Source organism: Myotis lucifugus, unplaced genomic scaffold (assembly GCF_000147115.1).
Source record: "Myotis lucifugus unplaced genomic scaffold, Myoluc2.0 scaffold_1, whole genome shotgun sequence".
In the NCBI taxonomy this organism is placed as follows: domain Eukaryota; kingdom Metazoa; phylum Chordata; class Mammalia; order Chiroptera; family Vespertilionidae; genus Myotis; species Myotis lucifugus.
The window spans coordinates 19036603-19053524 of record NW_005871049.1 but is presented as its reverse complement, the minus strand read 5'-3'; the positions used below and the strand labels follow the sequence as shown (position 1 = coordinate 19053524).

At 36.1% G+C, this 16922-nt stretch overlaps 1 protein-coding gene across 2 annotated transcripts in view; it reads left to right on the top strand.

Annotated features, from left to right (window-relative positions):
• Positions 1-16922, top strand: part of LRBA (LPS responsive beige-like anchor protein) — a 546641-nt gene that overhangs the window by 400220 nt on the left and 129499 nt on the right. For both annotated transcript variants that reach the window (XM_014455776.2, XM_023754983.1), the window contains 2 exons: positions 14333-14473; positions 15449-15568. In XM_014455776.2, coding sequence (XP_014311262.1) covers positions 14333-14473; positions 15449-15568 — 261 coding nt within the window. The remainder of the gene's footprint in view (positions 1-14332; positions 14474-15448; positions 15569-16922) is intronic.

The following is a 16922-nucleotide window of genomic DNA, read 5'->3' as shown; positions in this document are numbered from 1 at the left end:
AGAAAACAATCTGTTTTGTGTCACTATTTTTTAAACTTTACATTTATTAAGTATTAGCACTCTTTATAGCATAGTGGGTTTTCTACTGGAAGTTACCTTCCAGTGAAAGTTTGTAAATGACTAACAGAGGTTAACCTTATACTTTATTTAAGCAGCCTTCAATGACATTGTTTTTTAACATTAGTCAGTAAACGATAAACTGAACTAACTGAAATGGATTGTGGTTAATATTACTGTCAAGGTGATGAATAATCCTGACATATACCAGCAACACATTGCCAGTCAGTAATCCTTCTCCAAGTTAAGTATTTATTCACTAATCATCCTAAGTTACTGTGGTGTGGAGTGACCATTTATTATTATTTATAAATGGATTGTTTTTTATATATAACATTACTAGTTTTATCCCATAATACTTCCTGTTTTCTTAGTTTAGTGCTGGGTATACTAACTTGGTTAGATTCAGAGTAGGGGACATGTATACTTACCATGAATTTACATAAAAACTGTTTTTAAAATACCTAGAAAAAAAATTTTTAAGTTCAATAGTTACTGGTATTATACGTCTGATTTCAGGCTGGGATATTTTTTTTTTAGAGAGAGTTAAGTGCAGTAGGTTTCTATATATACTTGTATGTGTCAACTTTTCATTCTTGTATTTTCCTGTGATACTCAATTTACATGAATATGTACTATGCTTTTCACAGTGGGTAGTATAGTAACTTATCTTTTAGTCCACATGTGCACATTCCTATCCAGTTCTTTCTTTTAAATGTTTTTATTGATTTTAGAGAGGAAGGGAGAGGGAGAGAGATAAAAACATCAATGATGAGAGAGAATCATTGATTGGCTGCCTTCTGCACACCCCCCACTGGGGATTGAGCCTGCAACTTGGGCATGTGCCCTTGACTAGAATCAAACCCAGGACCCTTCAGTCCACAGGCTATGCTCTATCCACTGAGCAGACCGGCTAGGGCTCCTGTCCAATTCTTTATTCTCAAAGCCATTTATTTGAATAAGCATACTTAGTCAACATTAATACCTGTTTTAGTGCCTTATCTATATTGAATAAATGTGTTTATTCATATAATTGAGTATTAAATATTTACTGAGTACCTTTTGTGGATATTACTCTAAGAACTTTACCAGAAATTGAAGTGAATTAAATAATCCCCACTTTTAAAGAGCTTTATAACTGAATGTATGTTATATATGACCCATTTATAGGGAAATAATTTAATTAGAAACTTTTTATTTCTATATGAGTTTATTTTAAACTGTCCCATTTTCAGAAGAGGAATTTTTTTAAATGAGTCCACTATTTATAATGTAAACTAAGTTTTTGAAAGTAGAAAAAGGGAAAATTCTGAAAACAAAAACCATAGTTATCATTGGCCCACTATGTAAACTAGAATAGACAATTAAATAGTTACCCTTTTTTTAAATATAGGAAGAAAAACAAGTAGAATTTTATTGAGAAATATATTCTGTTAAACTACGTAAAATTATTTACTTTAAAAATATGTTTTCCTGTATAATTAAAATATAAAACAACCACAAAAACAAATGATTGATTAGGTTAGTGATTTTCAACCTGTTTCAGCTCATGGCACACATAAACCAATTACTAAAATTCTGCAGCACACCAAAATATATATTTTTTGCTGTTCTCATAAAAAAAAAGTAGGTATAATTTTGATTGATTAAAAAATAGTAATTACCTACCCTTTATGCTCCAACATTACTTTTTTAAAAACTGGGTATCTATCCTATCTAATAATAGACAAACATGGTAATTAACCATACCTCAGCTACAATTCCCATTGGCTAATCAGGGCGATATGCAGATTAACTGCCAACCAAGATGGCGGCCGGCAGCCACGCAGCTGAAGCGAACATGAGGCTTGGTTGCCCCGGCGATGGAGGAAACCAAGATTCCCCGCCTGCCGCGGCCGGGCTCTGAGCTGCACTCTAAGCAACTATGTTGCAATTATAGAAGCTAAACAAACCCCAGGTACCTGCTTTCAGCCAGCCGGCCTCCGAGCTGGAGCCGAAACAATGTTTCAATTACAGAAGGTAAATAAATCCCAGAATAAAAAAGAAAAGAAAAAAAGGAGAGACTGGGAGCCTCAGTTGCAGGCTTGGCCTGCCTAAAAACAGCCCTCAGCCCCTCATCCAGACTGGCCAGGCACCTCAGTGAGGACTCCCACCCTAAATGGGGTATGTCCAGCCTGAAAACAGTCCTCAGCCTCTCATCCAGGCTGGCCAGGCACCCCAGTGGGGACCCCAACCCTGAAGGGGGTGCGGGCAGCCTGAAAACAGCCATCAGCCCCTCATCCATGCTGGCCAGGCACCCCAGTGGAAACCCCCACCTGAAGGGGTTGCGGGTAGCCTGAAAACAGCCATCAGCCCCTCATCCAGGCTGGCCAGGCACCCCGGTGGGGACCCCCACCCTGAAGGGGTTGCGGGCAGCCTGAAAACAGCCCTCAGCCCCTCATCCAGGCTGGCCAGGCGCCTCAGTGGGGACCCCCACCCTGAAGGGGGTGCGGGCAGCCTGAAAACAGCCATCAGCCCCTCATCCAGGCTGGCCAGGCACCCCAGTGGGGACCCCCACCCTGAAGGGGGTCCGGCAGCCTGAAAACAGCCATCAGCCCCTCATCCAGGCTGGCCAGGCACCCAAGCAGGACCCCCACCCTGATCCGGGACACCAGGGCAAACCAGCCGGCCCCCACCCGTGCACCAGGCCTCTATCCTATATAGTAAAAGGGTAAAATGCAAACTGACCCTAACAGCAGAAAGACTGGGAGTGACTGGTCACTATGACACACACTGACCACTAGGGGGCAGACGCTCAATGCAGGAGCTGCCCTCGGGTGGTCAGTGAGCTCCCACATGGAGGAGCTCTGTTCAGCCACAAGCCAGGCTGATGGCTGCCAGTACAGCGGTGGTAGTGGGAGCCTCTCCTGCCTCCTCAGCAGCGCTAAGGTTGTCTGACTGCAGCTTAGGTCTGCTCCCCGCTGGCAAGTGGACATCCCCCGAGGGCTGCCGGGCTGCCAGAGGGATGTCTGATTGCCAGCTTAGGCCCAATCCCCCCAGGAAGCGGGCCTAAGCCAGCAGGTGGTCATCCCCCGAGGGGTCCCAGACTGTGAGAGGGCACAGGCCGGGCTGAGGGACACCCCCGCCCCCCCGAGTGCACAAATTTTTGTGCACCGGGCCTCTAGTACTTGTATAATACAATAAGGATTTCTGGTACCAAGATTTAATCAATCAGACCCAAACTTATTAGAGAGGTCATTAGAAAGGGTCCAAGTCCTATATGATTAGGGTCCTTATGAGAAGCTTAAAAACACCAGGTTAAAGACAGACATCAAAGAAGAGAACACTCTGTGGTGATAGACAGAGAAATTTGAGTTATGTTGCCATAAGCCAAGGAATACCTGGGTTACAAGAAGCTGGAAGAAGCAAGGAAGGATCTTTCCCTAGAGGCTTCAAAGAGAGCATGGCTCTGCAAACACCTTAATTTTTGATTTCTAACTTTCAGAACTCTGAGACAGTATTTATTGTTTAAGCTGCCCAGTTTATGTTACTTTGCTACAGGAGCCCTAGGAAACTAATACAGTACATACACATTTTGATTTATGTTTTATTTATAAATGAATATCTTCCTCATTGTGTAGTGCCCCTCTCTATTCCTGGTAATACTCCATGTTCTGAAGTTTACCTTTTCAGATAGCAAATAGCCATTTTGATTATTCCTTGCAGTATATTTTTCGTCATTTTTTAAAAACCTATGACTTTATATTTAAAATTTATTTTTTTGTGGACAGCATACAATAGAGTCTTGCTTTTATAGCCAATCTGATAATCTCTGTATTTTATTAATTGGGTTTGAGACCACTTATATTTAATGTAATTTTTATATAGTCAGTTTAATTGTACCATCTTGTTGTTTTTCAGTCCTCACATCAGTACCTTGTCTTCCTTTACCTGCCTTCTTTTAGATTAAATGTTTTTATGATTCCATTTTATGTGCACTATGGCTTATTACTTATGGTTTATTATATATACACTAGAAGCCCGATGCACGAAGATTCGCGCAATAGGCCTTCCTTCCCCGGGCTGCTGGCACTGGTTTTCCTCTGGCACCCAGGACCCAGAGCTTTGGTCTGGCTGCAGCGGAGAAGCCAAGCCTCGAGGCCTGGGTCCTGGGTGCCAAGCCTCTTCAGTCTTCAGTCTTCACTCCGGCCGGAGCCTTCAGTCTTCGCTCCCTGCCTGCATATGCAAATTAACCGCCATCTTTTTGGTTAATTTGCATAGTTTCTCTGATTGGCTGGTGGGCGTAGTGGAGTGACACCAATTTGCACGTTTCTCTTTTATTAGTGTAGATAATTTAGTGGCTTATTGTTTGAAATATACACTTTTAACTTATGACAGTCTATTTTCAAATTATATAATACAACTGCATGTTTAGTTTTCAAACCTCATCACAGTATCCTCTTATTCTCTCTATTCCAGCCTTTGGAGCTATTGTTCTCATTTTTCAGCTAATTATTCTCTAAACTCAATACATTGTTACTAGTTTTGCTTCCATCTTTTAAAGCAATAGAAATAAGAAAAAAATGTTTTATGTTTACCCTGAGTGTTACCCTGTCTGATAATCTTTATTTCTTTGTATGGATATATATTTGTCTCTTCTATTTATTCTAAAATATTTAATATTTCTTGAAGTGCATGTCTTCTAGCAATTAATTGTTTCAATTTTATTTTAATCTCAAAGTATTTCACATTGACTTTAAACAATATTTTCACCAGGTACAGAACTCTAGATTGACAGGTATTGGGGAGAGCATTAATACTTTTTTTTTTTTTATATATTTTTATTGATTTTTTACAGAGAGGAAAGGAGAGAGAGAGAAAGTCAGAAACATCGATGAGAGAGAAACATCAACCAGCTGCCTCCTGCACACCTCCCACTGCGGATGTGCCCGCAACCAAGGTACATGCCCTTGACCGGAATCGAACCTGGGACCCTTCAGTCCGCAGGCCGACGCTCTATCCACTGAGCCAAACCGGTCTTGGCAATACTTTTAAGGTGACTTTTTACTGTCTTCTGGCTGGCCTAGTTACTGATGAAAGTTTGTATTGTTATAATTTTGTTCCTTTCTGTTTAATAATGTTTACTTGTTTTTCTTTACTCTGGCTTTAAGACTTGTTTTTTGTTTTTGTTTTTGTTTTTTAAATATATTTTATTGATTTTTTACAGAGAAGAAGGGAGAGGGATAGAGAGTTAGAAACATTGATGAGAGAGATCGATCACCTGCCTCCTGCACGCCCCCCACTGGGGATTTGCCTGCAACCAAGGCACATGCCCCTGACCGGAATCGAACCTGGGACCCTTCAGTCCGCAGGCCGACGCTCTATCCACTGAGCCAAACTGGTTCGGCAAGACTTGTTTGTTTATCTTTGATTTTCAGCTCTATGATCTCTCTTCTTCGTTTGTTTGTTTTGTTTTCCTGCTTTGAGTTTTGAGAGTTTCTTGAATCTGTAGTTTATTTCTTGTTATTAATTTTGAAAATTACTTATTCATTGCTTAGATGTTTCTTTTGCTCCTTTATATCTTTCCTCCCTCTGAGACTCCAAGTACACCTATATTAGACTCCCTGATTTTGTCCCATAGCTCTTGATTACTCAATCCTGTTTGTGTTTTCATTTATCTTCTTCATTTTGGATCATTTCTATTAACCTACCTTCAGAATTGATTATTATTTACTTAGGTGTGTCCAGTCTGAGCAGACTAAGCTCATCAAAAGAATTCTTCACCTCTGATAACTTATTTCAAGCATTTATATTAGATTATTTTTCTATAGTTGTCAGTTCTGCTGAAATTTCCCACCTGTTTATATAAGTTTTCCACCCTTCCACTAGTTCTTTTAGTTTATGAATTACAGTTATTTTAAATAATCTGCCAGGTACTTCTAACCATCTGTATTATCTCCGAGACTAATTTGTTTGATTGCTTTATCTGTTCATAATGTGTCATTATTTTTCCGTAATATTCTAAGTGTCTCATAGTTTTTGGTTGAATGCCAGCAGAGATATGATTTGAATACTATTTTATGCCTAGAAATGGGGGTGCCTCCTCTTATGTCAGGCAGTTTGTGTCGGGAGTTCAGTCAAACTAGTCAATAGATGAGCTTGGTTGAGTTTGTTATTGTCATTATTACATTCAGTGCAACACAGACTTCCAATTCCTCCTTTTGAGTTTGTACTTCAGGAGGGCCCTGCGGTGCTGTTCCTGCTCAGTCTTTTAGCAGACCCTCTGTACCTGGGCCACAGAGAAGTTTTTCTTTCTCTTTCTTGCTTTTTTCTAGGAGTAGATTGCCATTGTCATTCATTGTAAAGCTTGTGGTAGAGGCAAGGCAACTTTTCCTATCTGTTATGATGTGGGGTTTTTTTCTTTTTTTCTTATTTTCTCAATGTATATGAGTTGCTCAACTAGTTTCTGGATTTCTTTCAGAGGGAATTGTTCCATATATAGATATAGGTTAGGTTTCTCTTAGGAGGACACCGTCTTGGACTGGAACTTCTGATTTTAATGGTCTTATATGATTCTGTTTACAAATGAATAGGTTTTGATATATCAGCTTTGGGTGTCTTGGTTGTTTATCATTTTCATAATTATTTCTAAAACTTTTTTTTCCAGTTTCCCTTGCATTGTTAAGATTGCCTTTGGGGTTATGCTAGCATTTAGCTCAACACTGGCATTGGATTAAGAGATTATTTTAAACCATTTATGTAGCTGTCTCAAATTTAGATAAAAACCTATAGTAAATATCACTTAATATGAACCATAGGTGAATAATAAGTATAAAGGCATTGCTATTAAATCTACCAACATGAGCATTTGAAATGATTTAGATTCTACATAGGCACAATAAGTAAAATGAAATACTTTCTTTTCCGCAAGATGTGTTTGTTAAATTGAAATAGTATAGTGAGTGTATGTTTAATGCTACTTGCAAGAAAGTGTGTTTTCAGGGGATTAGAAACTGCTCTGGTACTGAGAACAAAAGTGCTTATTTGTTAACTCTAAAAGCCACACTGGTGTGCCAGTGGAATTTTTTTCTTGACAATATTACATAAAATGGAGAGTGCATGAAGAAAAGTACCAATCCATTTCAGCCATATAGAGCATTTGACAAAATACCTTAAAAGCCAAGGTTTCGTAAAAATGCTGATCAGGCTATTTGTTGCAATTGCCATTTAGATAAAAGAGCTGTTACAACTGACACCAAATAGTTGCTGTACCTCCTAACAGTGGCAACATTGCTTAAATGACAGAGGCTCTTTCTTTATTTTCTTCTCTTGGTGGGGTAGGAGAGAAAGGCAGGTGGTGGAGATGCACAGAATAAAATTCATTTGGGTTCGTGGATGGGGGTATACATATTTAAAAGTTTAGAGGAATGTAAAGCAATACACTTTGATGACAATACTTATCTTTTTTGTTTACTTTTTTTTAATAAAAGCTGTTTTTGCCATGCATAATTTTGTTGTCCCAAGACAGAATACCCATATTCCCAATTATAAAACCTCCACTAAGTGATACTCACATAAAAAACGTAAATTGTATTTTTTTAAAGACAATCTAAACCTCCCATGAAAGGATTCTAATGGCCTTACAGATTTGGCACCAATGTTTTCATCAATCTACACAACCCAGATCATTTTAGGATTTATAGTCAATTTAGTTAGAATTTGCTCTGGATCTTGTCCCTGTCACCATACTTGGTAACCAACCAACAATAGTCATCTAACTTCTCCCAGACTCATTTTTTTTCAGTGGTAATTTGGGAATGCTAATAGGTGTGTATATTAAAAGATTGTTGTGAATGTAATGATAAAATTTATATGAGACTTGAGGACCATCGCTTATATCCAATAAATAGTAGCATTGGCATTAAATAGAATGGCCCCTTTAATCTGCATATCATAGTTATTTCCTGTAATCTTTTAAAACCAAATTGTTACCATCTTTTATGATGTCACATTTCCTGGTAGTTCACCCTCTTTCATTTTCGAAGTTAGATGAAACTAACATTTAATCTGACATTTTTATAACAAAAACCTTTTAATTCGTATAGCATTGAGTCAACCACTTTTTCTTTTCTTTCCCCCCCGTCCCCTAGTTTTTAGCAGTGGCTCTCTTTCAACATCTATAGACCTTCCCTCTTCCAGGAAAGAATAAAATAATGTATGACCTCTTTTGTCCATGACCTCATAAATGCTGTAGGATGGACTTTATATGTAATCAGAGAATTAAAGGATGTTTCCAATTTCCTAATCATACCAAATGAAGATGACATTGGCAGATGGCTTTAGGCCAGTCATCAAGATCCTAAAGTAGCCATGCTCTTTTGTTTGCCTTTCCCGAGCCCCTTTTGACATCTCTCCTATACTCCTATATACACACAAAATGTATCTTTATGATACACTTTCCCTTAGCATTTACAAAGGCCCTATTTCTGAGTTTTTATGCTCCAGAATGATTTACTTATTTGTTTGCTTATTTTCTTTCTTTCTTTCATCTTCTCATCTTCTGCTTCTCATGCTCATGTTAGGGTTCATTGATTTTCTAAAGAAAGCCTTCATAGAAAGATGTAAAAACCTCTTTGCAGACTTGGATTTTAAAAGAGAAGTTTGTTAACTCAAGCAAATTTCTGCTCTGTAAAATTACTCAGATTTCTTGTCAATTCCCTATAATTTCCTTACTCTAAGTAACTGTAATCATGGTCCAGCAGTTGGAATTTTTCACGTCTGCAAGGTTGGTATAAAATGGAACAATTGACACATAAATCTCAAAAGGAAGAAGGAATTATGGTGACAGTGATGATATCAATTACAACATTAATAGCAGTTGTACTTATTGAGGACCTTCTTTGTGCCAGTATTGCTTCTTAACCCTTTACATGTATTATTAGCCTTTAAATCAATCCATTAAATAAATATCATTTCAAATTGGGTAAGAAATGGGGAATTTGTTGAAATTAGGAAGAACAATTTGTAATACAACAGTTTTAGATGGATAAAATGGCCCAAAGACCAGATTTTGAGAACTAGGTTTTTGTTTCTTGGATTTATATTGATTTTCAGCTATATTACTCAATATACTTCTTGTCTTCATTATTAAAATAGTGATATCTAGCTAACATATTTGTTGTAAGAATGCATAATAATGTTTTATAAATTGTAAAATGTAAGTTGGGGATATTATTCTTAATTATATAACTTCAGGTGAGATTTCCTGAAATTTTAAAAAAGAAAAACTTCGAATGTATCAATATAAAAGCCTTTTCTTTTTACCACTAACTTTTCCTAGTGATTATATGAGAGTCTGTTGTGTGTCCTTGAAGGGGTCTGTAAATCCAAAACTATTTTTTTTAATTAATGTAGTAGAAGATGATTGCAGCGTACTTGACATTTAATATAATTTCATAGTAAAATTTGGGGGGCCTTTGGACTTTTGTAAGGTAATTTTGGTTTTGCTTATATTCTTGAGGTAAGTGTTCTTGGGGGACTATTGTGTACTATTAGGCTTCTGACATATAATGCACAGTATAAGTACTATATGTACCAATGGAGGATTATGATGTTTTATTACATTCTTTTCTAATAGATTCCACTGATCTCATCAGGCTTGTTTAATGGATTTTAAAAAATATTCTTTTTTAAAAAATCTTTATTGTTAAGAGTATTAGAGATACCCCCCTTTGTTTTCCCCATTGCCCCCCTCCACTTGGTTCCCGCCCCAAGACTTCAACACCCTATTGTCTATGTCCATAGATAGTGCATACAAGTTCTTTGGTTAATCTCTTCCTGCGCCTCCTCCCCTTCCCTCTGAGATTCTTCAATCTGTTCCATATTTCCATGCCTCTGATTCTATTTTATTCATCAGTTTATTTTTTTTCATTAGATTTCTTTTTCGTTTATTTTGATTTTTAGATTCAATTGTTGATAGATAAATATTTATTGCCATTTTATTGTTCATTTTTTTCGTCTTCCTCCTCCTCCTCTCCCCCTCCTCCACCCCCTCCTTCTCCTTCTCTTCCTTCTCCTTCTAAAGAATACCCTTCAACATTTCATGTAATACTGGTTTGATGGTGATGAACTCCTTTAGCTTTTCTTGTCTGTGAAGCTCTTTATCTGACCTTCAATTCTAAATGATAGATTTGCTGGATAGAGTAATTTTGGTTATAGGTCCTTGCTTTTCATCACTGAATATTTCTTGCCACTCCCTTCTGGCCTGCAAAGTTTCTGTTGAGAAATCAGCTGATAGTCATATGGGTACTCCCTTATAGGTAACTAATTGTTTTTCTCTTGCTGCTTTTAAGATTCTCTCTTTGTTTTTAACTCTTGGCATTTTAATTATGATGTGCCATGGTGTGGGCCTCTTTGGGTTCCTCTTGTTTGGGACTCTCTGTGCTTCCTGGACTTGTATGTCTATATTTCTTTCACCAGGTAGGGGAAGTTTTCTGTCATTATTTCTTCAAATCAGTTTTCAATATCTTGCTTTCTCTCTTTTCCTTCTGGCCATGCAAATGTTGGTATGCTTGAAGTTGTTTCAGAGGCTCCTTACACTATCTTCATATTTTTGGATTATTTTTTTCTTTTTGCTCTTCTGATGGGGTGTTTTTGCTTCCTCATATTCCATATTATCTAACTGAATTATTCAGTTAGTGTTTGCTTAATTTCTGACTGGTCCTTAAGTCAAATAAACTGAAAAATAATTACTACTAATAATTTGCTATGTGGCAGGCACTGAGCTGGGCACTTTACATGCAATATTTTTGTTATCCTAATAATTAGAAAAATTGCTTCTCAAAAAGGTAGTAAGGTATTTTAATTGTAATACTCTTAAAAACCTGATTTAGGAATTTTTTTTTAAACATCTGGTTCTAAAAGGTATCGTTACTATATCTCAAACATAATACTTATCACTCTACCACAGTTGGCAGTTTTGCTATTTGTGAGATTAAAATATCCTAGGTACAGTGATTTTTTTGTTGTTGCTATTTCTACATTTTTAAGAGTTTTGGTGCTCTATTTTCTTTGTCTTGGTTTACTATAATCTAAGTTACTTCCATTTTCTTAAATGTAATGTTTGTGTTGGTAGTCCTTATACTTTAATTTTTAAATCATATTATTTCAAGGTTCTTTTATTATTTTGTAGATTTAAAAAATCTTATATAACTCTTTTTGTTAGTTTCATGTAATTTTTATAATTTTTTTTTATATTCTAGGGTTATTTATGTTTATGTCATTAGGAACTTGAATTATACCGCTCTAATCAATTCTTAATTTTTGTTGATTTTTTTTCAGGAAGTTGTTATCATTTTAAATGACCAATATTTTTGCTCTTTTTCCTTTAATCAATTTGCTGATTTTAAAAAATCTTTAGCCAAGCTTTTACAGTTGAATTGTACAAAGAGCTCCCTATAGAATGATAGTGCTCCACATTTTTCTGAATTGTACTCTATTGATACTCGTGATATACTGTGTAAGAGTAGCTCTCAGCATTTAATTTTACTTCTTTTGTAGAAATAAACATCTTGAAATGCTGATTTAGACAATGTTTTAAAAATGCTATGATGCACTTTGGTATGTGACAGACTCTTGCTTAGTTAAATGTTTTGCTGCATTATAACATAGTTGGATTCAGCTCATCTTTTAAAGCAGTTGTCAGAAAAATATGGGCCAGCATGGTAGAATGTATTAGCTCAATACATTGTCTCCATTTTATTATGAAGCTGCTGAGGAAGCTGTGATATACAGCACTGTCATTACAGATCTGTTGTTAAGACGGTTCCACAGCCTTCTTTGTACCACCATTAATTTATAGCAGTAAACAATATGTAGCCTTCCAACTGCAGCAAAGCAGAATCTTTTAATGAGGTGGATGTTATTACCACAATAAATCAGTGCTTTCGCGTAATGTATAATTCAATGTGTGTATTCCCACTGTAACTTCTCTGAGTAAGCTGATAGTGTATCATTGTCATTGCACAGCTCCACTGGTTTTTTTTTTTTAACCTTCTTTTATTTGGGGACTTCTTTTTTATATGCTTGCAAATAAATGTGGTGTGTCTTGATAGCTGTCCTGGAGCAGGCTTCAGAAACCAACTGTAACAATAACAGCTAGAATCAATACTGTGGGTTCTACCTATATGGATCTCTGCGCAATGCCGTTTTTTTTTAGATGCTAGTGAAATCAATCTTAATTGGTTTTAGCATTATATTCAAGAAACGTGATTCTATAACTATTGATTTTGGGGGTGCACTCATTTGGAGAGTAATAAAAATGGGAGCAGATAAAGTGAATACTTAATATGCTGCAGAACCATACAAAAGGAGCATTGATTCTATTTTTAATTCACATAATTTGTCTTCGAATGATTTTATTTCTTTTTTCCTTTTGCATAGCTCAGTCTTTAGGGACAACAACTAAAATTCATTTAAAGGCATTCAAAATTGGTTCTGTAACAAAGATTTCTTGGAGTCAGTTTCATTCTTAACTGGCATAAATTTAGTAAATCAGATATGATTCTTTTGTGCAGAAACTAATGCTTTAAAAGGTGGCATTTTAACTTAGTATACTGTATACTGATTTAAAATACTAATCAGCTAAAGACTTAAAAAATTGCTTGTAACATAAAACAGTCGCTTAAAATACAATGTGGATTAGAATCTTTTAAAGCTATTGAAAGAGAATGGTACTAAAAATAAATAGAAGCTTTGAAAAAAATAGTTAACTTATAAAAGATAGCTAAACTGATGATTTAAAAATGTTGCTTAAAATCCTATATTAACATGAAAAACAGTTTAAAAACTAATTTAACATTGCTTTATATTCAATAGAATCTTTCTGAATACATCTATTTTTAAACTAATATCAAAATTTATTTTAATATTTCCCCCATTAATAATCAGATACTTTCTTTCTCTTATAAATGAGGAGTGACTAATTCATAGGTCTTCATTAAAGAAAGTGATTTGATTTAAAAAATAAACAATAGGTGTTTTCTAAAGGTCAGAATGATTTATTAGAATGAAGTATTACTTAAAGCAATTGATCTTAACATCATTTCAGCCCTTAGACCCCTTTGAAAATCTTGAGAACACTATGTATATTTTTCTTAAGAAAATGTACATGTGCATAATCACACAAAATTTTGCATACTGTTTAGTGGAGTTCGTGTGTTCCCTGAATAACAGCAGCAGCAATAATAACAACATAAGCTAACATTTATAAAGCTTCTTATCTTATGCCAAGCAATGTGCTGGCTCATTACAGGCTATTATTTTATTCAAACTATACTCCAGTTCTAAAGATAATCTCAAAAATAATAGGTAGCATTCATTAGATGTTGTCATGCATGGTTTGTAGGACTTTACCTATACTGACTCATTAAATTTTTTTTTTTTAATCCTCACCAAAGGATATGTTTTTTTGTTGATTTTGGCGAGAGAAGAAGGTCAGAGAGCTAGAGAAACATTGATTTGTTGCTTACTGCAAGTATCCCAACTGGGGATTGAACCCACAACTTTGGTATGTGCCCTGACCGGGAATTGAACCCACCACCTTTTGGTGCACAGGGCAACGCTCAAGCATTGTGCTACCTGACCAGGGCTATACTGACTCATTTTATTTTCCAAAATAACCTTCTAACTTGGCACTATTATAACTCCAGTAAGCCCCTTGTAATCTGTGTATGATTCTTTCTATGTGATGTATTTTTTATATTTCATGCAGGTATATTTTCCCCTTAAGTTCTGGTTTTACTCATACTGGTAGAAATTTCTACATTTAATCCCATTTAATCTCCTTGCTCACTCTAATTTTATTCCATCCTCTTTTCAGAACCTCTTATAAATTAATCCTCTAGCTTCAAGATTCTGTTTCTGGTTGTTGCTTCTAATTAACTAATTAGAATTTTATAGGTGCTTTCCAAAATATTATATAGCTAATATTTACTTCATGTAATTGTCTTTTTAAAAATGCTTTTTATGGGCTGATTAAAGACACTTATTCAACAGAAACTAGGCTTATTGAGAAATGACAGGTTTCTCCATTCACTTATATGTGTATGTTTAACCTGCGTTGAAAATATTTGTTTTTCCATCTACTGTCAGAATGTAGCAGTCTGTTTTAATTTAAATAATACACATAGTTTTTAATTCACTTTCATACTTGCTAATAGGACAACATTTTGAAGAGTCAAAGTGATAAACAACGCTTACATTTGTGTTCTTATTTGTTTTTCCTCCCCATTGGCAGCCAGTAGGAGCTTTGAATCCAAAAAGAGCAGCGTTCTTTGCAGAGCGTTATGAATCATGGGAAGATGATCAAGTTCCAAAGTTCCACTATGGTACTCATTACTCAACTGCAAGTTTTGTTCTTGCATGGCTGCTAAGAATAGTAAGTTCAATTTGAATAATAAACCTTGAATACATAAATTCATGTTGTGGAGAATATGCAGTGATTAAAAATCATCAGCATCTTTTTTGAATGCTAATTTTTTTTCAGTGATTAAGGTTCTAGTTGTATCTCTGTATCCCACTTGGTATGTATTACTGTAGAATTGCCTTAAAAATGTTTCACCTCTGTGTGAATTTTTCCCTTAAATTTGCCTCTTCAAATGGTAGATATCTTACCAGATTCTAGATTGTATCATAGATTATATTCAAATGTTGTTTTTAAAAATAAATACAATTTAATTAACATAGACATATATTTCGGAATTTCATTTGCCCCAAATGGAATAAGGTATATTTGTAAGTTACACCAAGGCTGCCTTGTATTGATAATATATTGGTTAAACAAGAAATATTTCTGTAAAATTGAAAGGTGATTCATCTACTAGAAAGTAATTTCTTTGGGAAAGCATTAGCAGCACATCATTAATTAAAGCTTGTTAGAAGGGTACAGGCAGACATAAATCCTAGAAGTAATTTATAGTGCTTAGCTAATTTCAAGCAGTTATCCACTAATATGTGTTTAAATGTTCTTTAACTAAGAGGAGGCTTTTAAATCTTCCAAACATTTTTCTTTTCTTAATCATAAATTAAATATTGAGCCATAACAATAGGAAAATTACACATTGGACAATTTCCCTGTACTATGAAGAAAATACCATCTAATTTATGTCTGAATGTTATTAATAAATTGTTCTTGGAAAAAAGAGTGTTTAAAATATGTTGCACATGCCAAATTTTGGGAATAAGTCTTCGGAAAGAGAAGTAATTTGAGGACATTAATGTAATAATTTAGGTATACTTCCCATTGGATGCCTATTACTAGCTAATGTATATTAGTCATTAGAATATTTAGATGTAAAGATTTATAAAACCACATTTTTATGCATGATGGATTTTTTCAATTGCTTATTTTTAGGAACCCTTCACAACTTATTTCCTAAATTTGCAAGGAGGGAAATTTGATCATGCAGATCGAACTTTTTCATCAATTTCCAGAGCTTGGCGAAACAGTCAGCGTGATACATCTGATATTAAGGTACAGAAACATTTCATTTCAACAATTATTGCCAGTGTGTCCCCTGTTGAATGAATGTGGGCAATTTTTCTCTTGCAGTACAGTCTTTTTACTGAAGATAAGCCTCAAAGAATGAGGTCTCAGTTAAGTGGCCAAGCACCACTGTACGGAATTTGTCTCTCGCCCTTCTGGGTCTGATCTCTGCCTGTCTCTTTATCTGTATGCATGTCTGTCTCTTCTCTCTTGTCTCTTTCTTCATTTGTGGAATTGTTGTTTTCTTCCTCCTCGCAGTCTTTTTTTTTTTTTTTTTAGGAAGTCTATTATGGATGTAAGGCAGCTTGCTCAATGGAATTCCAAAATTCAACAACAAAAAAGGATATATAGTCAGAAATATACTATGAGGAAGATCTCAGACTTTTATTTTATTTCGTTTTATTTCAAAGATCCCATGTCTCTATTCTTTTTTTTAATATATATAATATATTTTTATTGATTTCAGAGAGGAAGGGAGAGAGAGATAGAAACATCAGTGATGAGAGAGAATCATTAATTGGCTGCCTCCTGCACCCCCCACCCTTGGAATCGAGCCCACAACCTGGGTATATGGCCTGACCAGAAATCGAACCATGACCTCCTGGTTCATAGGTTGAAGCTCAACCACTGAGCCATGCCAGCCAGCCCCCATGTCTCTATTCTTAAAATAATTATCTTTGACCTGCTTCTGGTTCTAAATGCATACCTGACCCTGTTTGTTATAGGATTGCATTATTTTGAGGAGAAATAAAAGTTCTCTTATCTATATGTTCACTACTGTAAGAGACCAAAAACTTTGCATAATTAGCTAATATTACCCTTCCTAGTCTTTTGCTTGTACCCTCAGAAGTACAGAATTTTATTTTCATAACAATAATGTCTCTTTCAGTAAAGTGTCAATGTTAGATGCTGTTGAATATAATGAGATATGTCTATGGTTGTGAAGCTCCTTATAGTCTCATAAAAAATAAAAGAATTATACATAGACTAGTGGCCTGGTGCACAAAATTTGTGCATGGGGGGGGTGTCCTTCAGCCCAGCCTGCACCCTCTCCAATCTGAGACCCCTCAGGGGATGTCGACTGCTGGTTTAGGCCCGATCTTGGCAGTCGGACATCCCTCTCGCAATCCGGGACCGCTGGCTCCTAACCGCTCACCTGTCTGCCTGCCTGATTGCCCCTAACCACTCTGCCTGCTGGCCTGATCACCCCCAACTGCCCCCCCCTTCCGGCCTGATCACCCCTAACTGACCCACCCCTGCCAGCCTGATCTCCCCCAACTGCCCCCCTGCCGGCCAGCTTGCCCCCAACTGCCACCCCCTGCCAGTCTGATCACCCCCAACT